This window comes from Mustela putorius, unplaced genomic scaffold (assembly GCF_011764305.1).
Source record: "Mustela putorius furo isolate JIRA1106 unplaced genomic scaffold, ASM1176430v1.1 tig00001433_pilon_pilon_pilon, whole genome shotgun sequence".
Lineage (NCBI taxonomy): Eukaryota > Metazoa > Chordata > Mammalia > Carnivora > Mustelidae > Mustela > Mustela putorius.
Genome location: NW_025421741.1, coordinates 1,327,522 through 1,351,704, shown reverse-complemented (window position 1 = coordinate 1,351,704; position 24,183 = coordinate 1,327,522). Strand labels below are relative to the sequence as shown.

Here is a 24,183-nt window from a genome sequence, read left to right as displayed (position 1 = left end):
GTGTTTGCCGGGGGTTGGGGGAGGGAAGGAGGGGGCAGAAGAGAAGACGGTGGGCAGTGAAGTTGCATGTGACAGTGTGGGGGACACGCGCACAGGTGTCAGCCCACAGAACGGACAGCAGCAACCACGGACCAGGGTGATGACGCGCGTCCCTGCAGGCTCCCCGCCACGCCATGTGCGCGGACAAACGGGGGCAGTAGAGAGGAGGAAGTGGACTCTGAAGCCTATTAATTGAGCAACAGAATGCCACAACTCTCTTCATCCTCTGGGCATTTCTTCCACTTACTGATAGACCAGGAGCCCCACCGAGCGGAAGGGGCTCCGCCTCCCGCCCCGTTTCCCACCCGCACGGCCCTTCCTGTCTGCAGGCACATGCCAGGCAGGCAGGACCTGAAGCCCCCGGCCCCGCCTTCCCGGGCCCCACGCTCCGCCGCCTCCAAGGTGCTCTCTCCGTGCACTTTCGTGGAATCCTGCGGTTAGCCTTTCTGGTAATGAGTTATTTTTAAAACTCACAGAAACAGTATACAGTCTTAAGAATGCAAATCCTGCACCTAACCTACCTAGAAATGGCCAAGCACCAGAGACGGTGCTGGAGGTCACCAGGCGTGAGGGAAACCCCGCTCCAGCGGCAGCATGGCGGGATCCAGACAGATGGCATCGGGGAGGACATGGAGAAAGCAGGCCCTCCTGCCCACGAGACGGGGCCAGCGTGGCACAGCAGCCACACGGTCCAGAGCTGGTTCCCCTCTCAACCCGCACCCCCCTCCCACGTGTCCCCCCAGAGACGAACACGGTGTCCCTGGCGGTAGGGGTCAACGCAGCCCCAAACTCACATCACAGCACCTAGTGTAGCCCCAGGGGTCTGCGCCCTGGGGGTCACGGACAGGGACAGGGTGACTCCTCGCGCTGCTACAGGCCCCCGGGCCGCAGGGTGAGACACACTAGAGAGGCCACCCCCACTCAGTTCCAAAGGTTTATTTCCTTCAGTCAGTATTACACAACGTAATGCAAATGGAGGGAGTGGAGGATCACACGAAACTCCTTTAAAGTAGACCAAGGGTCCGGTGCCGAGTGGTGGAAACAGGATGGGCCCAGAGCACACACGCCAGGAGGCGGGCGGCGCGGTGGCCCGCTGTCTGCGTTCCCTCCCGTGGCACCAGCCTCCTGGTGGCCTGGGTCCCAGCCAACCGTAAACCAGTAAATACGCATGGGTTCTGGCAGCAAGAAGAGAGCCACCGGCCGGCCCAGGAACGACTCACAGGGCTACTTCCGAGATTTCAAGTATTGCAGAGAAAGGAACACACAGATGTCCGTGTCTTGATGTAAGACCTTCAACCCCTCGCCCAGAGCACTTCGTCTGCCCTCTCCAAGACACAATGAGGGGGGCGAGGCAGAGCCCCCCTGCCAGCCCCCCAGAGCAGCCGAGACCCAGCCTGGGGGTGGCATACGACTTTGGCATCACACCCTCTGTGAAAGCTGACAGGAAGCCTTGCACACGATCCCCCCTCGCCCGCCCACCGCCTCCAGGTCAGCGCTGGGGGGGGGTGGGGGCCGCCCTCTCAGCCACCACCGGCCTCCACGTGACACTGAGGACCCAGCCCATCCTGCCTCCCACTTCCAAAACAAACCCTAAACTTCTACAAATTTTCTTCTTTTGTTAAAAAAAAGAGCTGCAGAAAAATAAGACACGTTTCAGGAGTAAAGTGTAATAGACTTCAACGTCTGTTCTGGGTTCAGAAAGCTTGGTGCTTCATACTGTCCGTCCCTAAAAGAACATTTAAATAAGACGTCTGTGTCTCCCCGGAAGGTCCTGGGCAGACAGCACACACGCTCGCACGGCTATTTATATATGTATATATGTATATAAGTCTGTACACACGCCTCCTAGCGCAGCAGGCAGCACTGCGCCTGCGTAAAGTGCTCCGTGATTCACAAAGCTGGGTGGGTGGTCGCGGGGAAAGAGGGGGACCAGGCGGCCGCACCTTCTCCTGGGCAGAGCTGTCTCAGTGCCTCCACCTGTCCTCAGCACGGCAGCCGGCATCAGGGTTGCCCCAAGGTCTGGCTGGGATTGGGGACCGGCTGCATGTACCCACCTGCCTTCAAGGTGGCCGGGAGCTCAGCCCGCCGGTGAGGCGGTGGGGGGACTGCCCAGATTCAGGCGCCCCAAACCCCCCACAACAGAGTTCAGCCCTTTGGCTCGGGAGCCCCCCAGCTTCTCCCCAGCAGCAGCAGGCAGCACCACGGCCACAGGCTTGTTCCACTGAGCCTGGCCAGCCGGCTGCCCGTCAGCCTGGGGGACTGGCAGAGGAGATTCAGCCCCTGGGGCCCCGTGAGCCAGGCACCCCGCGGGTCAGGCACAGAGGCCGCTCAGCAACGCCGAGAGTCTCCGCTCGATGCACAGCTTGCCTGCAATGAGGGACGGCTGGGTCAGGAGGCCCCGCTCCCCTCCCCTCCCCTCCCCTACGGCCTCCCCAGGCCAGCCCAGCGGCACTCACACTTGGCGATGTTCTCCACGTCCGCCTGGTCGCTGAGGATGTGCTGCAGCCCCTCCATGAGCAGCAGGGCCTTGTGGTAGCGCTGCACGCAGTCCTCCCGGCGGTGGAACATCTCGTCCAAGGCGGCCGACTGCACCTGCTCGCGGGAGGCCGGGGCTCAGCCAGCTGGCCCGAGCCCCGCACCAGCCACACAGGGACCAGGAACCGACTGTTGCCACACACACAGCGGGCGGCTCAAATGAGGACATGGCCCACGGTGAGGACCACCAGGGCCACGTGGGGGCCTGAACAGAGAAACTCGTGCCGCCCCGGGCCACCGCTGCCATGGAGAGCACCCCCTGGCAGCACCGGCTGTGCCGGCCTACCTCACCGCCCATCACCCCTGCAGAGGCGGCGGCACGCTCTCCCTCAGACGCTTGCTGTGCCTGCGCATGCATGCTATAAACTAACATCGTCAAACACAGCCTCCACCTCCCAGCCAACTCTTCCTAGGCTCCGAGACCCTGAAGTCGCGGGAGCAGAGGAGACCTGGGCTCCTGTGGTGAGCCCTGCAGCGGGGTCGCCTGTCCTGGCCGCTCCTGGGAAACACACACCCGCCATTAAGGCCTGAGCACCGGGCCTCCTCCTTGGACCCGAGGCCCAGACAGGATCCGGGCACGGGCTGGGCCTGGGGAGCCCAGAGGCAAGCGCTGGCGGGGGGACCCCGGCCTTGAGCCCGGCAAGTGGTGGCCCTCCCGCCCGACGCACGGGCCTACCATCTGCACCGCGTGGCTAAAAATGAGCTTCTCGGCGGTGACGCTCTGGATGCGGTCCAGTAGCCGCTGCTTGTCCAGGAAGAAGCGCCGCAGCCGCAGGCTGAGCCCTTGGCAGGACACCACGCTCGCCTTGTACAGCTCGTTCAGCTTCCGCACCACTGCGGGTAGGGCCAGGGCAAGCACAGCCTCCGTCAGCACGGCACGGCCCCTTCCGTCCCCAGGAGCCCTGGCTACTCCCGGCGACTCCTCCAAAGGCCTTTCCTCCCCTCCCCCGGACTCTCCCCGACCTTCCACACCTGGCCACCTCTCCGGCCTCCGTCGAAGCCCCTGAGGGCGAGCACTCACCCTGCTTCACGGTGGACGACAGGCACAGCTTGCCGGCCCGGATCTGGTCGATGGCGGTCTGCAGGCCCGAGGACAGCAGCTCGGCCACCTTCAGGTAGAGCACCAGCTGCTCCGCGAAGCTGCGGGGCCACAGACGCGTCAGGAGGCACAGGGGCCTGGAGCCCGGGCCGCCCCCGGCCCCCCTGCCCCGGCCCTGCAGGGCCCACGCACCCCCACTCCCGGCTCAGCAGGCTGATCTGGTCGGCCACCACGCTCTCCTGCAGCTGGGACTCGGGCCCCCCGGCCGTGTCGCTGGCACTGCCTCTCAGGGCCACGATCTCCAGCACGTGCTGGACGAAGACCAGCGTGAACCGCAGGCTGTGCAGGATCTCCGTATGCTCTTGCTGCGGGGGGGCGGGGGGGGGTGTGAGGTGGTGGAAGTGGTAGACCCCTCCCCAGACATCGCCACCCTCCCCTTCCCAGGACCTGCAGCCCAACCATCACCCCCACCCTCCCCAAACCAGGACCCGCTACCCACGCCTGGGGGCCCTCACCTCCATCAGAGTCTCCTCAGGGAGATCGGGGGCCTCGAAGGTCACAGCGCCCTCCAGGTTGGCAGTAACAGGGTCAGCAAAGCCGCAGCAGTGGCCAGGGGCCGGCGCGTCCGAGGCAGCCTCCCCACAGGCCCCGGGGGGCAGGTGACGGGCAGAGGAGGAGCCAGCGGAGCCAAGGGAGCTCGAGGAGCCCACTGCAGGGAGAGGCCCGCGGGCAGCCGATTCAGGACACACTCCTCTCAACTCCCCAACGCAAACCCCTTCCCACCTGCTCTGCACGCCCAGGTCTCCACTCCTGCTCCGCCCCCGAGCAGAGCCCGCCGTGGATGCCCTGTCCTTCCTGCCTCCTGGCCCACAGCAGGTGGGCCCTCCAGTCCTGAGGCAGGAGCTATGGGCATGCCTGGGTCCGAGCCCGGGACCCCTGACCCACAAGGACAGGCCTCCCAGGGCGGCTGCAGGCGCGGGTGTTGTGGGTACTAGGCCTGCTCCACGAGTAAGACCGACACTGCCTCCCACTTCTGCCTTCTGACCCGCACTGCCGCTTATGCCCTGCCACCTGGAGCAGCACCGTGCGGTCCTCACCTGAGAACACCCTGGCACGGGGACCCTGCGGTGGCGTGGTCCCGCTGGGGGGCGAGCCCACAGTGAACACCACGGGAGACGGGCTACTGGCCCCCCCAGCACGGGCTCCTGGGTGCAGGTTCCCTCCGAGGCCAGCAGAGGGCGCTGCAAGAACAGGAGAAAAGGCTCAGAACCTGGGGGGTCCCGGCCCACCCCCACCCCAGGGAGGCTGCCCGCCCACCCACCGATCTCCATAGGCTTCTCCTGCAGGCTGTCCGTGCTCCCCGAGTCAGGGGCCTGGGTCCCAAACGCAGCCTTAAGGAGCAGATCAGTGAGGCGGCCAGTACTGAGGGACCTGTAGGGCGAGGAGCCTTGAGGAGACTGCCCGGGCCCTGGCCCGCAATGCCCAGCCGGCCCTCCCTAACTCACGGCACGCCAGGCACACAAGGCTTCTTGTCGGCTGGCCGTGTCCTGCCCACCCTGGACACTGCTAGTGGCCCCCGTGAACAGACGCGCCAGGTAAGCTCAGCAAGGCTCCCAGAGAGGGGCGGCGCAGACGGTGGCCCTATCCACAGGCGGGTCCACTCCCAGCTACTCCCAGCTTCTCCCAGCGCGCGGGCGGGCAAGTCCAGTCGGGACAGTCCCTTCCCACGCACCTGCCAAAGGGGCCCTTGTCCTCGGCGGGCCGCAGGCCGGGGCCCAGCTGTGGCCCCTGGAACGGTCCTGCTTCGGAGAGGTCCGGCAGCGTCCGGTTCCGCGGCGGGGTCATGACCACACCCTGCCGGGCCAGGAGGGCCAGCAAGTTCTGGGAGCTGGGGGTCTTGGGGAAGTCGAAGGCAGGCATGGCCTAGGAGGAGCGGGCGGGGAGCTAAGACCGACCGCCGCGGCCATGGCCCCACGCCTCCATCACCGGGTGTCCACAGCACAGGCGCAAGACCTCGTTTGCTGCAGGAAAGCAGTACGCGCCCCACACATGCCCAACACCCAGGCACACGTGTGCCCTCAGAAACCCCACGTGTCACTATGGGTCTGGCCCCTGCTTCTCCAACGAGAATGCTACGGAGACTGAGCTAAGCAGCTGGCGTGAGCAGAGCCAGAGCCCATGGGGCACTTGCATTTCTGGGGCCGGAAGCATGTCCCGCGGGCATCCTGCCAGGCGGGCGGGAAGGGGTCCTCGGGGCAGAGCCACACTGGCCGCTCCCTCCCTGCCCCACCAGCTCTGGGGCCCATTACCTTGGTTGGGGAGCCGAGGATGGGGGGCAGGGGGTTGCGCTGCAGGAAGTCAGGCAGCTTGGGCGAGCCTCGCAGGGGTCGGCAGGATTGTAGCCCGTGGGCCGGCTGTGGGGGGCTGGACTGGGGGTGGCCGAATGCCACCCCCAGGGGGTCCGTGGGGGGCTTGGGCAACTTAGGGCGGACGACGTGCAGGTCAGACAGGTTGGGAGCGCTGTGCAGGCGACAGCCCAGCCCAGCGGCATGCGCAGAGTGCTCAGGTGCAGAGGAGCCTGGGGCAGGACAGGACAAGGCCAGGTCACTCCCACGTGGGGCCCGCCCAGCCCAGCAGCAAGAGGAGCATGTGTGAGGCCCTCCAGTCCAGCCTACTGCCCCTACCCAGTCACACTGCAAGGTGCGCACGGACACCGAGGCCCTCCATACCCCTCCACAGCCACAGCCTGAACTTGTGAACAGTCCCCCAGGACCCAACCCTCCCTCCCTGTGCACCAGTGACCGTTGCAAGCGGGAAGCTGGCTCTTGCCCAGGGCCAAGGCCGCACCTACCTGGACGAGGGGATCTGCCTCCCCGCATCTCAGCTCCTTGCGGGGAGGGTGCCCCACTCCAGCCCGGCCGCTCGGGGAGGATTCCAACTTGAGGAGAGAGAGAAGTCACCAGGGTCATGCCCCGACAGAGAGAGCCAGCCCCCTCCCCTTACACTCCAGCCCAGGAAGGACCCCCTTCAGCAGCTCCCACCAGGAGCATCCAGGCTCACCTTGTGGAGATGGTGTGTAGGGCCGGCCCCCTCCCAGGGACAGCTTCCTGGCCAAGGTGGCGCCGTGCTCAGCGTAGGTCGGTGGGGACGGACTGGGGCGGGCAAAGCCCAGGGGGCTGGTGCTGCCCGACCTGCGGATGGCAGAGGACCTGGGGACAGGAGCAGGCGTGGGGAGGTGAAGCCCCAGCCACACATGGTGAGGGTCATGCCCATACCAGATGGCTCAACCCTCCATCCAAATAACGGGTCTCACTCAGGAGCCTCCAAGGAGAATGGACTGCTCACCCTCCTGCCTAGAGCAGTAAGTAGGGAGCAAAAAACCCCAGTGTTTCCTTGGGCATCCTCAGACCTGTGGTCACAGTCCCTGCCAGGCCAACCACTAGCCCACAGGAACTCTCCATGAATTAAAAAAATGAGGGGGCCTTCTCCTGTAGCATTTGTTGAAATTTGTCAAAAATCAATTCTGAGGGGTGCCTGAGTGGCTCAGTTGTTAAGTGTTTGCCTTCGGCTCAGATCATGATCCTGGGGTCCTGGGACTGAGCCCTGCCTTTGGCTCCCTGTTCAGTGGGGAGCCTGCCTCTCCCCTTTCCCACTTCCCCCCACCCCCAGCTTGTGTTCCCTGTCTCTTTCTCTCTACCAAATAAATAAAATCTTTTTCCAAAAAAGTCAATGCTGAGTTTTGTAAATTCAAGATACCTTGCTAACATCTACCAAAAAACTATCCTAATAAACCTAAAACCTCCACACATCCTAAAACAGTATCAATGAAATTTACACAGTGCACAGCCTGCACAACTGTACATATGGGACAACCCTAGATCACTCCAAGTGAGCTACGGCGGGGGTGTTCCCACTGTAGTTCTCTAGGACACACCCTTTGCCCCCAGGGGGACCTCTGTAGTCAGTCACGGTGTGTCAGAGGTCAGAGGGGACTATGCTCACCGTGTGGTCTGGTACTGGGTAGGCGACTGCAGGTTCTGCTCAATGCGCTGGTAGTTGTGCACCTGCGTGGGGACTGGGATGGGGACGGACACGCCACACCTGCTGCTGAAGGGGCCGGCCCGGCTGCAGTGGGAAGACAAGCAGGGAGGGGGGGATTGTGAACAGAAACAGCACACTGAGCTGAACCCCAGCCCCAAACACCAGGCGGCAGAGGCCACGGAGGCCACCTGCTTCCTCAGCTCTGCACAGGCCACCATTCCGGCACCCAGAACTGTTCACACCCCATCCCAAGCACCCTGTGCCACAGACACATGTGATAAAAGGCCAGCTGGGGCTGGTCCCCCGCTTGGCTCTGGGGCCCTGAGCCCACCTGGCCCCGCAGCTCCATCCACACCCCCCAGATCTACATCCCTCCCGCCACAGCCCCCTCCTGGGCCACCCACGAGAAGCCAGTGACCTGCAAGGCCTCAACGACAGGACCCGTGGACACAGGTCTTGCAAAGCCCCACCTGAGGCTGGGGGCCCTAACCGCAGCTTGGGGCCCCTCACAGCCCTACCCCACCCCAGGCCCTGCTCACCCTGAGGGGCTAGGAGAGCTACTGCAGGGCGGGGAAGGAGATGGGGTCCGGCCACGGCTCTCCAGGCCAGCAGAAGCCACCAGTGAGCTCCTGGTACGGACAGACAACATAGACAGGACAAAGGAACAACTGCCAAGAGCCAGCATGTCCCTCTCCCCAAACCAGCAGTGGGCAGGGCAGGGGGCTCACCCGCTACACATGAGGCTGTCCGGAGGAGGCTTGGCACCGGCTGCCTCAGCCACCAGGTCACCTGTAGACGGGACACGGGTGAGGCTGGGCCTGGGTACCTCCCACACCAGGACAAGTGCCCACTGCATGCTCCCGGGCCACCTTACCCACCACGGCTCCTTGATGGCCCCACACTCCATTCCGATGGCGGGGGGAGGCTCCAGGCAGGGGCGGGGGGGAGGAGGCAGCACTCCCAAGTCCCCACTTCTGTCCCCCAACCTGACCCGACCTCGGGCTCTGAAGCAGACCCTGTGTGTGCCCTCCGTGTTCCACCCTTCAGCCACCTCCAGGCGAGGCACCCGCGGCTCCCAGCCTGGACCTGACCCCTCCTCTGGGACCCTGGTCCCACACCTGCCCCATCAAGCTCTCTCCTGGCCCTGTCTCCGGGCTCACTGCCCTCCTGGCCCTACCCTGGAGATGTAGGACCACTCCAACCCTGCCCCGTCCCCAGAGTCATGGGATGGCCACGGGCAGCGAAAGGAACCGTCAATGCCCAGAGTCAAAAAAGGAACTTCAGACCCTGGGACAGAGTTTGGGGACGGGCTGGGCGGGTCGCAGAGCACGGAGAACCAGTACTCGACAAATACTAAACTGACACCAGCTGCCTCCCTGGGAGCAGAGACCAGAGGGCAGGGTCAGAGCACAGGGACTCCGTGTACAGACCAGCCCCGGAAAAGTGGGATGGCGTGGTCTGGACCCCCTAGCCAAGCCCACCTGGTAGGGAAGCTCCCAGACCCCGAGGACACACACGGAGACAGGTTCACCGGCACGCGCACACGCACACACATGCGCGCGCATGAAGTCACACGCACGCTCACACCGGAACCACTCCCAGCCTCTGACCTGGAAACTGGGCCGGGACCATGACAAAGTCATCCGTGTCGCAGGATGAGTCCTTGCTGCTGCCGCCAGAGCCACGGGAGCCCTGCAGGAAGCCGGCCCCGTCGGCCGGGGACGTGAGCGTCTTCTGGAGCTGCTGCTGCATCTCTCCCAGGGACTGGGGGTCACAGGGGAGGTCACTGAGACTCGGCCCCAGGACCCGGGGCAAACCAGGGCTGCAGGTGCTGACATGGGGCTCAGCCCTCCTTCCCATCAGCTCCTGCGTGGTCTACCGCCAGCTGGGCCCCACAGGGACAGTCCCCGGACGCAGCCACCCAGCTCCCAGAGTTCCTGGGGAGACTTCCCCTGCATCTCCATCAGTCCTGCAGAGGCCTGAAAGGGCTGCTCTGCATTCAGGACAGAAGGCATCCCACATCTACCTTCGCCGTGGCGGAGAGCCATCCTCTGCACCACAGGCCCTGGCACCCCAGGTCTGTGTGTGTGCCCTCAGCAGGTCCCCCCCAACCCATGCCGAGGTCCCGGGGACACGTGCGGGGCTGCACTCCAGGACGCAGGACCACCCGGCCCCCATGCCCACGCGTGCACAGGCCAGCACACACAGACCCACACCTAGCAGGCCGGCCTCTGGGACACGAGGGCTGGCGGTGGGAGCTATGAGCGCTTCTCCCAACTCGTCATGCTCTGACCTTCCACAACCCGAACTTCTCTGTCCGCAGCTAGTGCGAACGGCAGGTATCCTGAGGGCGTAGTGTCCCCAGCGTGAGGACGAACCCCAGGGGGAGAAGCCCAGGCCCGGCTGCCAGCGGGGCACTCACCGGCGGGGAGGCCAGGTGCGAGGCGGAACTGCTGCTGGAGCTGCTGCCGGAGCCCGAGCTCGGGTACGAGGGCACAGGCACGGGAGGGGCTGGCGGAGGGCACAGGTCAGCACACGGGCGGCTCCCACCCCCCCAGCAGCTGTGGCACCTGAGCTCCCATCCAGCCCCGCCAGGGCCTCGGCGGCACCAGGACCCTCAGGGGACTCACACTTCTTTACGGCGGCGCTGGCGTCGAGGAAAGGATGATGGAAGAACTCGTCTGTGGGAGAAGGCCAGAGAGGCCTCAGAGCCCTGAGCCCAGGGCTCTGGCCCCCCAGTGCCGCTGGGGCCTGAGCTCCCGCAGGCGCGGGAACCCTGGCTGATGGAGACGGAGGCGGCCCCAGCAGGTGGCTCCTCATGCCGCCACCTGAGTACCGCCCACCCTGCCTCATGGGTTTTCCTAGTGGCCCCACTTCCCGTTGTAAAACCGGGGTTTTAACAGCCTGTGGGTGCCCGGGAGCCGAGGGAGAGTGGCACGTGGCCAGGAGGCCGTGCCCCGACCCGGTAGGCCGTGAGGAGCAGACGCGCGCTGTGGGCCACCCAGGGGCCACTCACCGAAGTCCATGCGGTCCTTGTGGTTCCGCTGCAGCAGGGCAAGCAGCAGCTGTCTCAGCGGGGCTGACGTCTCCCTGGGGATGCTGGCGGGGCAGAGACAACATGACGCGCTGCCCACCGGGGTCAGCGGAAGGGGCGGGAGCGGGCAACACCAGGCACTTACGTGGGGACCAGCGTCTTGTTCCTCTCGTAGAAGAGACGAAGGTCCTGGGGGCTGCTGGCCTGGCAGGAGACGGCAGCGTGAGCTCCCCTCAGAGCCTCCAAGCCCCACGCAAGGCCCCCCCAACTGTGACAGCAGGCCGGAGCTTGGGTCCCTGGACCAAGCACCGCAGGCACACCCGTGCTCCCAGGGGTGGCCTCCCTCCTCTGCCCCATCCAGGCTGCAGACCACAGGGACCACATAACAGCGGCCAGGCCTCCCTCCCACCCAGGGCAGACTGGTTAGGGTGGTCTTGGGTATCTGGTGGGACTGGATGTTTGCCTTTTGAAAGAAAACAACAGTCCCTGCGCCCAGCACCAGCCTTCCCCTCCCTGTGGGCACCGTACCCCCGGGGAGCGCCTGGCGGGCAACATGTACAGTCAGCCATCTGTGCTCACCGCACGCGGCTGTTCCTGGCGCCAGTGAGCCGCCAAGAGCAGGAGACCACCCAACCCTCTAGGGTTGACAGCGAGGGACAGCCCCCCGCATGTTCACGTCGAGAGGGAACAGCAGACTGGAGTACAGAGAGCTAGAGGCCAGCCGAGGTCACCAGGCGGCAACAGCTGAGAGCTGCGCCATCAAGCCAGAAGTCATGACGGGACACGTAGCCCGGCACAGCGCGGCTCAGAGCCCCCGGCCCTCTGCAGCCCCACTGCCGACCCAGCCACTGCTTTCACATGTGGTGCCCCTCGGGGCCTCAGCCCTGTTCAGCGCCTCACGCCAACAGGGCCTGGGCAGGAGAGAGGGCACAAGGGTTCAGACATACACCTGGGCACACGCAGATGAACGCTGGAGCTCACGGACTCCAGCTTGGCCTGGAGCAGGACGGGGCCCCACAGGACTGTATGCTAAGGAGCCACAAGACCACCTGATTCCCGAGAGCAAAGGCTGCCAGCCTGCGGTGCTCGGCGGCCGAGCAGGGACCCAGAGCCAAGCGTCCGGTGCAGGGTGCCAAGTGGCGCTAGGCCCACGCCTGACCTGGGGCTCGCTCACCTGGAAGGGCGCCTTCCCCGTCAGGCACTGGTACACGATGGTGCCGATGCTCCACAGGTCCGCCTTCCCGTCGTAATGCTGGGACATGATGACCTCGGGGGCCTATGGGTGCGAAGCATACAGGTCAGCACCGTGGCCGGGACGGACACAGCGTTCCGTGACCCGAGTCTCGTGTCAACACCCGCCCGTCAGAGACGCGAGCCAGCTGGCACCCAAGTGCCACAGGTGTCGTCGGGAACAGCAGCCCAGCCACACAGACTGGCCCCCTCCATGTGCGGCGGAGGACGGGGGTGGGTCATGACTCACGTCCCTCCCACGGGGCCCGGGGTGGAGGCGACCCACCTACCATGTACATGGGGGAGCCGCACAGCGTGGCCGCCATCATATTGCTCTGCAGGTACCGAGCGAACCCGAAGTCGGCTGCGGGGCAGGGAGGGAAGGGTGTGTTTGTGAGGAGGGCGGCCCCGGCCCCCCATCCCCCCAACTCCCCAGCCCCCCGGCCGGCCCTGGCCTCACCGATCTTGACGCGGATGTTGTTGGGGTTGGCGCGGCGCCCACCAGGGTTGGACAGCAGGATGTTCTGGGGCTTCAGGTCCCGGTGGATGATGCCTTTGCTGTGGAGCAGACGCATGGCGCCCGCGATCTGCTGCAGGAAGAGCCGGATGGTGTCCTCGCTCAGCGTTCGCATGGCTGCGGGGAGGGGGAGCGAAGGCTCAGCCAGGTACCAGGGTGAGGGGCTCCAGGCTCCGCAGGCTCCCGCACAGCGTCCCTCCACAGCCCCACCCCAGAGGCCTTGGGGGCCGTGCCCAGCGCTCACCCCGTGGGCCCATCTGCTGCCGGGTCTCCGAGCCACCATGCCACTGACAGCACGTGCTGCTGCCGATGCACCCTCTCTCTATCCCCAGACCTCCCCTGGAGGCCTGCAGAGTGCCTGCCCCCCGCCCCCCCGGGGTCAGCCAGGCCTTGCTGGGGACCCAGCACGCTCAGGACAGCCCAGCGGCCCGCAAAGCAGCCGTCCAGGGGCTTCGGGGACACTGTGGGGCCAGGCGGCCATCAGAAGGCACCACAGCCCTGCCAAGCACATCAGTCCTGCTCACAAGGGGCCTTCCAGACCCCTCTGTCCTGCAGAGCCAATCCACCTCCCGCAGCAAGTGCGGGGGGACAGGAGGCCCCCACCTCCGTCAGGCTGCCCTGCAGGCTGGGTCAGGGCGAGGCTAGGTGCGCAGCCCCGGGCCGAGGGGCGTCCACTCACTGTGCAGGTAGTCGGCCAGGTCCCCGCCGTTACAGTACTGCAACAGACCATCAGCACAGCCTGGTCAGCGGCCCTTCCTGGACCGCCCACCACCCTACACCAGCCCCCTGCTCCCGGGCTCCTTCCTGGGGCAGGTGTCCCTCGAAACTCCTACTTGAAAAGGTCAGGAGAGGGTCTGATCGCCCCTCAGACACCTGCCACAGCCACCGGAGCTGTGGACGGGGGGGCCCTACACCCATGGGCATACGACCAACCTCTACTCCCCAGGCGACAAGGAACCAGGACCCAGGAGAGTCCGGCCCCCCCATCCTCCCGGCCGGGGCCACGGGAACTCACCTCCATGACCAGGTAAACAGAATTGGCCATCTCCTGCAGGACAGAGAAGCAGCAGTGAGAGGAGGAGGGGCCACTGCTTGCCCCCACCACCAGTAGTGCTCCAGGAAGCTCCTCTCCGCCTCAGTGTGAGCCACGCACTTGGCACTCATGCCCTCAACACAATCCCCGGGCAGCAAACAAGCGAGGCCGGCGAGGGAAGACACCAGCAGGCCGCTTTTCTGTGTCGTGGCGGGCCCGCTGGGAAGTGGCCAGAGGATGAGGACCAGGCTGTGCTGTTTGGTTTTGAGGCCACCGGTATGCGGGCATGATTGACAAGAGCAGGAACCAATCTGAGGGCTCCTATTTGACAAGTCCCAGGGAGAACCTGAGGTCCCTGGAGCGGGGTCTGAGGGGCAACCTTCAACTGCCCAGGTCCCCATCAAGATCAGGGTCAGCCCAGCCCTGAAGTTTCAACAGGGGTCAGCTTCACATTCTACCCACCCAGTGGGGGACCCAGGTCCCCAGAAGGACACGGCCAAACTAGGAGCGCCTTGACCCACAAAGCTCAGAAACCACTCCTGACTCCAGGATCAAGGACCCCAACCAACAAGATTACAGAGGGCTGCACCAGCCCGTGGCCCAGCACCCAGCCACACATGGGCTAAGGGTGCTGCTGAGATCCCTCGCAGGGTCCCCCCCCGACGAGACTACAGAGCTCGAGGCCCGGCCAGTTCACGGGCAGCCCCACCACCAGCATCCACATGAGCCTATGCCACCCACGGGCTCCTGCTGCTGGCAGGAGTGCTGCCGAGATCCCCAGGCGGTGTGCCCGCCATCTGAGCCCCGGAGACCCAGTCGACCAGGCAGGTGGGGTCTCTGCACACAGTCAGCCCAGCCCCTCCCCACGCAGTGGCCAGCAAGGGAGGAGGCAAGGAAGTGACTCCAAGAGGGACATCTCTCAACAGCCTTGCCGGCGGGGGAGTCCTCTGAGACTGATCCACAAAGGCCCGACCTCCAGCAGTGGACTCGGGTCCCATGGATGTCCCCAAGCCCTCCCTGGCAGGAGACGGGTCCTCCAGCTCAGCCACCCTGTCACCAGATCTGGCAGCACCTGGGCCCAACCACACTCAATGGGTATGGAGCAGGACACAAGCGGCTGCATGGGGACACCCCATGTTTTTTGGGTTTATGTTTTTTTTAATATTTATTCATTTGGCAGAAAGACACAGTGAGAGAGGGAACACAAGCAGGGGTAGTGGAGAGAGAGAAACAGGCTCCCCACCGAGCAGGGAGCCTAACGTGAAGCTCAATCCCAGGACCCCAGGGTCACGACCTGAGCTGAAGGCAGATGAGCCACCCAGGCGCCCCCGGGGACATCCCATGTTATAATGTCAGTACCCCCCTAATGAGAAGCCCCCCAGAGCTCCAGCAACAGAGGGCCATGGGTTCAAGACACAGCCTGGGCAGCAGGTAGAATAGTGGGGCGTGCTCTCGGGGGCGACCCTGACTCACCCCCCACCCAGGGCGGGCAGGCCTCTCCAGTGTGCCCCACCCTGCGTTCCCAGGCCTGGTCCTCCCAGGCCAGCTGCGGGGAATAGATAACACAGGGGCAACTCCAGGAGAGTCCCCAGTCTCCTGCGGGGCCAGGGGGGCTCGACGCATGGAGAGGAGAAAGCAGGCAGCGGCTGACAGCCGGAAGGGGAGTGGGAGGCCTGCAGGCAGAGGTCCCAGCCAAGGCCAGAGCGGGGACAGGAGGCAGGAACCTAGGAGCGTCCCAGGGGAGCAGCCCTTGGGCCACCTGGCTGCGTCATGGACATGCCCCACGGTTCCTCCTCACCAGCGAGCTCCAGGGAGCACCGGGAACTTTCTGGCCTCAAGTGGCCCAGAAAAGCTAAGTCCCCTGCCCTGAGCCATACAGTAGAGGGGCGGAACTGGGACTCAGACCCAGGCACCTCCAGAAGGAAGAGCCCTAAACTCACCCCGCCAAGCCAGGCCAGGCACGGACAAAGTGACAGGCAATACGAAGCAAAGCCCCCCCAGGGAGTGACTCACCAGGACTGGCAGGGAGGCAAGGGCTGTGTGGGAGCAGTGAGTGCAAACCCCTGGCCTGCCTCCCTCTGCCCCCGAATCTGGGAGTGCCCCAGACCCCACGACCACCTCCCCTGGAAAGAAGGCCCCCCTTGGCAGAAGTGACAAGAGTCCCCTTTGTACTTCAGAGCCCATAGGACCTTCCAACGGGGCCTGGGCCCTGCTCCCAGCCTTGTCCCCACACGTGAACCACCGCAGGCTTCCAAATATGACGGTGGGTGCCCTCCCTCCAAACACTGCACCCCATGGGCCCCTGGGGCCCCAGGCCCGTGCCCACCCCTGCACATGCCCCATCCCTGCGGCCCACTGTTCCCAGTGCTCCCCAGAGGACATCAGGGCTGATCGCCTCCTCCAATGCCTCCCATCCTGAGACCACCCTGAGCCACCCCACGGCCTGTGGCTCCTCCCTGGACAGCACGTGAGCAGCAGGCCAGGAGGCCACTGGGGCTCCGGGGACCCAGACACCTGCTCCCCGCTCTGCTCGCGGTCCTCCCACCTGCAGCCTCGATCAGCCAGGCCGGCCTCACCCCAGCAGGCCCTCCAGGTGGGGAGCAGAGAGGGCCGGCAGGGAGAGAGCACAGCAGGCCTAGGGCCAAGGGCACGGAGCCAAGCCAACCTCGCATGGGGCATTAAGGCTTGGAGTGAGGGAAGCCAGATGGGGGTCTCGCACGACCTGGGCCAGAGCACAGCTTCAGACCAGCCCCGTCCTGCTGGCATCTGTCTCCCCAGCTGCGACAGCCTCACTCCACTGGCCGTCCCCGGCTGGGCCGCTTCCCAGGTGAGCTCAGGAAACATGGCCAGGCCTGAGAAGCAGAAGCCAGCTCCAGGGCGCCCTCAGCCTGCCTGGGTGCTGACAGCAAGCCAGGTCCCGAGAGAGCCCGGTAGCGTGACTCCCCACCCCCGGGTGGGGAACTTTTCCAGACCAGCTCCCTGCCCGGGCCCCTCCCCAGAGCTGCTGCGCCATCCACCTGGGGTCAGGCCTTCCCTCCAGCACTGCCAGTGGGTGTCCCGCACCCTTCCCTGGGATGCCAGCTGGCTGGGCCCCCCAGGAGGAAAAGGCTGGTCAGCACTCCCTAGGTGGCCACGGCCGGCCTGCCCCTGCCCAGCTCACTACCCACCCACCACAGCCTCATGCTCGCCTGGGAGGGAGCAGGGACCCCACGGCTGCAGGCACCAAGCACCCTGCTCGGGGTCAGTCTAGACTCAGTACACACTTGAAACCACCGGGACAGCTTTCCCCCCGGGGGAGGCAGACGGGAACAGGTGGCCTCTTCTCAGACTCAGGGGAAGTTCTTGGAAACTCATCACAACCTTACACAGAAACATACACGTGGCCAAGGCACGGATCCGCCCCATGGCCCATGGGGAACACCCCAGGGCCGCCCTCATGGCCCCTTGGCCAGCTACCCACATGCCCTGCTGCCCTGCTGGCCTTGGACGTGGCGGCTCCAGTCCGTGTCACAGGCCACGGGCCGTGGACACGGTCATACAGGGGCAAGGGAGGGGCAGGGCTGGGCGGGGAACCCTCAGTCCCACCCCCCCCAAGGCTGGGGAGGGGGTGTCCCCGCCCTCGCACCTGAGGTGGACAACATGGCAAAGCCTTTCCAGGAAGATGACAGGGAGCCCTCCGCATCCCCTGGCAGGGTGCCCACAGGCCCCAGGGACGGGGCTGGCCCGAGCATCCAGGCACGTAGGAGGCCACCCCGCCATGGGGCGCTAAGGTGCTTTGCCTTAATAGGATCCCACTCCCTGCCTGGGCTGGGCCTGGTAGGTGGGCAGGCACTGACCTAGTTAACTCAGGGGACGCTGGCCCTCTTGGCTCCGGAAGGTGCCAAAAGCCCCAGCGGGGGCCAGAGCCCAGCCGCCCACAGGAGCAGGGCGGCTCCCCGCCCCAGGCTGACCTCTTCCAGCCAGCTCCCAGCAGGGAAGGGTGCCCGGCCCCACCTTTCTTGCTTGGGGAGCCTCCTGCAGCTGCTGCAGGGTGGCCTGCCCCCCACCCCACGGCGCACTCCGCCCGGCACACTGGCCCTGCCTGGGAAACGCAGGGGAGAGGGCAGGGGAGGCGTGAGCTGGCATGAGCCCTCGGAAAATAGAAACCACATGCTCCTCCCAGAGACGCACCAAGCCCCAGTGGCCACACACCACGGCGACACTGCAGACGTGACCTGCACAGATCCCTGAGCAGCTCCGTCCTAGGGCACTGACCCACAAGGCTGACGACGGGACACCACACAGCCCCAAAGCCCCCACGTCAGGAGCACACGGCCAGGCAGCCGAGCTGGGGTTCAGGGCTCAGAGGCGGGTGGACCGGCGGAGAGATGTCCCCACAAAAGGCAGCACCACAGGCCCCCCAACCTGCTCAGAGAAACTCAGGCTCTGAGCTCCTGGGGCCAGCCCGTTCCAGCTCCCCCCTCACCTAAGAGGTCCCCAAAGCACTTCATGATCTGTGTTTCCCACTTGCCCAGTATATGTTCTACTTCAAAATTCTAAGTTAAAACATTTTTAAGTTAAAAAAAATAGCTAAGACCATAATAACACAACCTTACAGGCATTTCCAGAAGCACCTGGACTCTCCCTCGGGCCTCCTCACCAGCCCCCAGCTCGGAATCTGGTACGAGGGGCTGCCACCCAGCCTGCACCCTACCCACCGCCACCCACTCCACCCCTGGCCCATGGTCCCTCTTGGAGAGGAAAGGCAAGGCGGCAGACCAGCACTGCCCCGAAAGGCCCTCGAGTAAGCCAGCAGGAGGTCCACTGGCTCCGTCTGTGGCCAGGCTGGCCCTGAGTGAGTCATGTCCAGCTGTGGGACCCAGCCGGCCTTGGGAGGGGGAGGGGTCCCTGTCAGAACTGGGAGCATCAGCCCTCCTCCCAGGGCATGCCAGGTACAGTCCTAATCCTGAATCCTGCAATGGCCACCCTCCCTAGGCAAAAGCACGTCCAAGCTACCACCTACCACACAGGTGTAGACTCAATAGAAGACCACAGGCTCCAGCTGCCTCTCCATGGGTCAGAATAGAGTACAACCCACCCCCCAGCACCCACATCACCTGACAAACGTCTCTATTCCTATTCCCTGGGGCCACAGAACAACAACAGAAAAGGAACAATTTCAGAAAAAATACTTGCAACATATCACAGAAAAGTTTTCCTTAAAATGTAAAGAGTTTCTACAAAACAACAACATTTACACAGCAGTTGTTATATGGCAGGCACAGATCTCTCAGCACAACCACCCAACCACACAGGCATACTGTTACCGTCTCCCATTCGACAGGTGACACTGAGAAGCTTGCCCAAGGTCAGTCACACAAATAAGTGAATTGAGGAGCTGGGCTCAGACAAAGACAGTATGGTCCAGGGCCCATGCCGCTCATCATGGCACCATTCAGCCTCAGTAAAAAAAAAAAAAAAAAAAGACCAAAGGAATCAGGCCGAAGGCAGGGGGGATTCCAAATACACACCGAGATGCTGAGCCTCACTCACAGGAAGTGAGAAACACGGGGATGTCATTTTCTGCTGAGATCAAAGTCTGACAACCGACCTCCCAGAGAGGCTGTGGGGAGACCGGCCCTTCCGTACACATCCCTGCTGCATGTCCAGTCCAGCCTCTGGGGACCCCAGTTTGGCAACTGTACCAAACTAGAAGCGCACGGCCCTCTTCCCCAGGGATCCCAGTCTAGGAGCCTGTGCTGCAGATACACACCTGGCCCAAACTGAGCACAAGGTCACGACCACACTGCCGACGTGCCAGAACCCCAGAAAATCCCACGTCTCATCAGTGGGGGACTGGATGCAGTCAGCTATGGAATGTCGGGCAATGGAACCCAATACACTCTCCAGTAACACCCACAACGGTGTGGAGACAACAGCTACCAAGCACTTGAGGCTCACCACGGACAGCTTCAAGCCCGCCACGCCAGGGTCTCCACCCGCAAGAGGTGGAGGCACAGACACGTTAAGGTATTTGTCCAAGGACACACAGCTGGTTTAAGTTCAAAGCTAGTTTAGACCAGGACTGGAACTAGGTCACCTAGCTTCAGAGTCTGGGCTCCGAAGCAGTGACCTTCCCGGGAGGGGGCTGTGATGTCCCGCATACAGACAGAGATCCTCCCTGACATACAGGCTCCAGTGAAAACGGCACTGGCCACCAGAAGCAGACGACGTGGTGGCAGAGCCGTACATAAGAACGTGTTTCTGCCCCTGCAGAGACCCAGAAACCGCCAACGTCGGTGTGGGGCCAGCGAGATAAAGGGGTTACCTTGTCCCAGGCCACTTTATAATCAATTTTTTTTTCTTGTGCCAAATTACTTGTTCAAAGTTTTAAAAGCTATTTTTCCCAGGTCCCGTGTGTCTCAGAAAAGTCTAAGGACTCTGGGACCTCCGCAGGCCCCAGGGAGTGAGGCCCAGAGCCTGGGCAGAGGCCGGGCCTCTGTGCACTTCCTCCAGGCGGGGGAAGCCGAGGCCGCTCACGAGAGGAAGCGCACTGCCCACAGCCAGGTGTGTGGCCCGGGCAGGAGGGGGCAGGAGAGAGAGGACAGGGAAACGGGGGGGGGGGGGGGGGGGGGGGGGGGGGGGGGGGGGGGGGGGGGGGGGGGGGGGGGGGGGGGGGGGGGGTGGGGGGGGGGGGACGCCCCTCCTGGCCCTGGGACACCGAGCCTCAGCGGCCCCGTACCCGGCTTCCAAGTACTCGCTGTCACACTGGACCCGTGCCCTCCCCTGTCACCTCCTGTCATGCCACAGCCCCCAACGCCACCACCCGGCTTTCAAGGGGGAGGGCGGAGGCCACCCAAACACAGACAGCCGGGCTGGGAACTTCCCCTCAGCCAGGGGCAGGTCCCGTGGCCTCAGTAAACAGGTTTCAAAACCATTAGTCAGCACTTTGGCCCGCAGATCCGCCTCAGGTTCCCAGTCCCCAAACTGGCTCTCCAGGGTCCCGGACCCTCACCGGAGCCGGGCCCCACCTGCGGCCCCAAGGGCGGCGAAGGGACCCGGAGGGGGCCTCCGGAGCCGGCTGGGCCTGAGGTGGACTGCTGCCTGGTTGCCGGCTGCCTCTGGCCTGGGCTGTCTGCCCCGACTGCCAGCTAGAAGGAATCTCCGCGGGCCCCTCCCCTCCCCCAGCCTGACGCAGGGAGGGACCGGCCAATGCCAGGCTGGAGCAGTGTCAACAAACAAGCCGCCGGCCCAGACAGGTGGGCCAGGCCCCGGCACCTCCCTGCCCCAGGCCTGCGCTGAGGACAGGACCCACGGTCTGGGCCACTGGGTCGGATCCCCCCGAGGCTCACGCCGCAGCTAGCTTGACCTCCGTCAGTCCCAGGAAGGCGACCCGTGGTGTCCTGCTGGTGCCCGCGGCAGACAGGCTGCTAGGGCCGGCAGGACTCTCCCCGCATGCCCAGAGGAAGCAGGCCCCAAACTGGGCCGAGAAAGAAGTCTCCAGGGTCCTGCTCAGGCCTCTCGGTTGGACAGGCCAGACAGCGATCCACACCCAGGGGTGCCCAGTTCCTCCCAACACAAGACCCTGGCCTAGCACCTTCCACTACCCAGCGGGGTCTCAGCACCTGGCTGGCCTGGGACGCACAGTCGTGGGGCCTGAGGCTGTGCACCGGCCAGCCAGGGAGGGTAACACACCCCCTCCCCACCACTGACGCACCCAGAGCCTTACCTGGAAGTCATACAAAGCCACGATGTTTTCGTGTTTCAATTCCTAGGACAGAAACCAAGTTTCTTAGGATCAAAGCTAACTCATCCCCCGCCATCTCCCCTACCGCTTCCAGAGCCCGCTCACCTTGAGGATCTTGATTTCTTTCCCCAGCAGTGTCTGGGACTTGGCCAGGTTCTTTTTGTTAATGCACTTGACCGCGACCTCCAGGTCATGCTTCTAAAAAGCAAGCATGGATGTTCCTCAGGGGCCGGGAACCCAGAAATCCGTAGAGGGCCACCCCCAGGCCGAGTAAGCACCTGGGGGGGGGGTTCCAATGCCAGTGGAAAGGCCCCAGGTGTGGAGTGGCAGAGATGGGCTGTCCGGGGAAGCAGGAGCCCAGGATGTGGGGATGGGGACGAAGGGCCCATGTGGGGGGGTGGGCATGAAAACCCCCGCGGCGCGTGGCGGGGATGGCCCCGGGGTGGGGATGCCTGGGCGTGAGATAGAGATGGGGGTCCCCGAGAGTGGGGCGGGGCCGGGGGTCCCGGTGTGAGGCGGGATCGCGGGTGGCCGGCTGTGGGTCACCGCACACCCGCTGGGGCTGGGGGATGGGCCCCCCGACGTGGGGGGGGGAAGGAGGGGGCGCCCCCTCGCCGGGGCTTGGTCCGGGCCCGCCGGCGCCCCTCACCTCCCGGTGGCGCCCCTTGAAGACCACGGCGAAGGCGCCGTGGCCGATCAGGTCCTTGCGCGAGAACTCGAACTTGCCCACGGCCTCCAGGCCGCCGCGGCCGGGCTCCATGGCGCGGGCGGGCGGCTCAGGCGGCGGCTCGGGCCGGCGGCGGCGGGCGGGGGGCGCGCCCCATCGGGCAGGCTGGGTCCGCCTCCAGTCCCGCGGGCCGCTCGGGGCGCGCTGGCAGTGCCGGCGGCGGGTCCGAACCCCGTCCCGGCTGCGACTCGGCTGGGCTCCGGGCTCCGGCTCGGACTCCGACGGGGAAACAAAAGAGCCGCGGCCGCCGGGCCCCAGGGCCTGAGACGCCGGCGCAGGCGCAGAGCGCGCCCGGGGGCGGGGCCGGGGCGGGGCCGGGGCGGGGCCTGGCGGGGCGGCCGCGCTAAGTGGGCGGCGGTGCAGGCGGCGGGGCGGGGCCCTTCGGGGGCGGGGCCGTGCCGGGGGCGGGGCCAGCACTCGACTCGCCCCTGGAGTGGCTCATCTCTGCACCGCGGTGTTAGTATCTGGACGCGGCCTGCGCCCCCCCCGCCCCCCCCCGGCTTGGGACCGCCCAGAATAAGTCGGGCTGCTTTAGAGCTGTCGCATTTTATTTATTTTTATTATCATTCTTTTGTTTTTAGTAGGCTCCACACCCCAGCGCTGAGCCCAACTGCGGGGCTTGACCTCAGGACCCTGAGATCAAGACCTGAGAGGCTGGAGAGTCGCAGGCTTAACACTCAGGCACCTGAGGGGATGCATTTTAAATTGTGTTCAACAGTAACAAATTGTCTGCCACATTGAGCCAAAACATAGGAAATCAGAGGGCAAGTTCCCGTGAATCCTTTCACTGGGGTGATACACAGCAGATTCCTAGACGCAGCGTTCAATAGACATGTGCTCGGGCTTAAAGTGCCCCAAAGTTTAGAAGTAAGAACGGGACTACTAGCTGTCATTTAGAAAGTCCTGCGTAGGTAATATACAGGAGAACGCGGAGCCCAGGGCCTACCACTGGCCAGTCCGTCCCCAGAGTGACTCATTTATTTCTCCAATGATTCCATGAGATGCTGGAATGCTGTTCTATCTCCGTTTGACAGATGAGAACATTGAGGCCCAAAGAAATGTACCCAAAGTCACACAGCAAGCAAGAAGAACAGATTCTCATGCAAGAAACTGCTAGCAGAGGCTGCCTGGGGAAGAGCCGGTGCTTTTCACTGCCTACCTTGCGCACCAGCGTGAATTATTCTAGTCTTGGTGGAGTCCCGCTCCGGTACGTGGGGAGTAGGAGCACTCCTCCTCTCTGCGCCCCTGCCCGCAGTGACACCCCAGGCTGGTGGCCCCACCCTGCCCGTGGGGCAATGGGCAGCTCTCTGGGCGGGACCCTCCCTGCCGCCTTCACAGAGCTGCCTGGAGGCTACTCTTCCCAAAGCTCTGGCAGGAAGGCCACACAGATCTCCTGGAAGCTCCTTCACCTGTACTCGGGGCCCTTCTCCAGGCCCCAGAACGTGCAGGCTCCTGACCCTGAACTGAGGCCAGCGGCCACCAGAACTGGGAGGGACCAGGAGTGTCCTGACCAAGCACCTTGCTTTTTTGCTTTTCAGGGGAGAGGTCACCCACATCACCCCTAAGGTCACTTTCCGTGCCCTCTGTGCTCCAACACCAGCTACGTCTGCCCAGGGCCGGAGAGCGACAGCAGCAGCCGCACAGAGTGCCCGCCGCCCTCCGCAATGGTTTGGGGGCAGGGCGGCGGGGGCGGGGGGGGGGGGGGACAAGCCGGGCTGTAACTGCACAAAAGGTCGTTAGTTACAACGGAGGAAGGGAGGAAGCACGCTGGGCAGGCCTGCTGGGTGGTGGGGTGGGAGTGGCTGTGGAGGCAGGGGTGCTGGAGGGAGCTGGTGCCTGGGGCAGGAGCCCCGCCCAACTGGGAAGGGGATCTTCAATCTCAACTCCAGGAAGGTCAGTGGAGTCAGGAGTGGGTGGGTGGAGGTGGGATTTGCATTTGGAAGACGTCACTGGGCCCCAGAGGAGGAGAGCCCCCCTCCGTCTCCCAAAACTGGGTACACCCAGTTCCCCCCCCAATGGGCCCTGCCAGGTTCCTGTCCTCCTCTGTCTTATGTCTCATTATTCCCATCTGGCAATCTGTGCACTCACTGAGCTGTTCCGTAACCTCCCCGTCAGGCCGCAGCATGGTCCCCTGGGGGCACATTCCCAGCTGGGGGCAGGCTGGGCTACAGGACCCTCCACCCTATAGCAGCTTGCTACTCGAAGCGACCTTCTGAGCCATTAGGTGCCACACAGTTTACATTTTTGTGCCTTTGGGGGTGA

At 64.4% G+C, this 24,183-nt stretch overlaps 1 protein-coding gene across 3 annotated transcripts; it reads right to left on the bottom strand.

Moving 5' to 3' along the window:
* Positions 1–960: 960 nt before the first annotated feature.
* Positions 961–22,189, bottom strand: ULK1 (unc-51 like autophagy activating kinase 1). 3 transcript variants are annotated; one of them, XM_004779589.2, is made up of 28 exons: positions 21,844–22,189; positions 21,300–21,392; positions 21,177–21,218; positions 13,451–13,483; positions 13,115–13,151; positions 12,379–12,552; positions 12,209–12,282; positions 11,863–11,964; positions 10,834–10,892; positions 10,671–10,753; positions 10,285–10,335; positions 10,077–10,165; positions 9,265–9,418; positions 8,383–8,443; positions 8,194–8,283; positions 7,616–7,738; positions 6,674–6,822; positions 6,465–6,551; positions 5,923–6,191; positions 5,346–5,536; positions 4,935–5,044; positions 4,711–4,854; positions 4,129–4,322; positions 3,806–3,978; positions 3,596–3,714; positions 3,251–3,408; positions 2,496–2,631; positions 961–2,406 (listed from the first exon to the last, which is right to left on the bottom strand). In XM_004779589.2, exons 1-28 carry the CDS (start codon positions 21,952–21,954, stop codon positions 2,351–2,353), a joined length of 3,162 nt encoding a protein of 1,053 aa, XP_004779646.2. In that variant the 5' UTR covers positions 21,955–22,189; the 3' UTR covers positions 961–2,350. The 3 variants fall into 3 exon arrangements, with proteins under 3 accessions (XP_004779646.2, XP_044943578.1, XP_044943577.1); XM_045087643.1 differs by having other exon boundaries at positions 13,039–13,151; positions 21,844–21,858; XM_045087642.1 differs by lacking the exon at positions 8,194–8,283.
* Between the last annotated feature and the right edge of the window lie 1,994 nt (positions 22,190–24,183).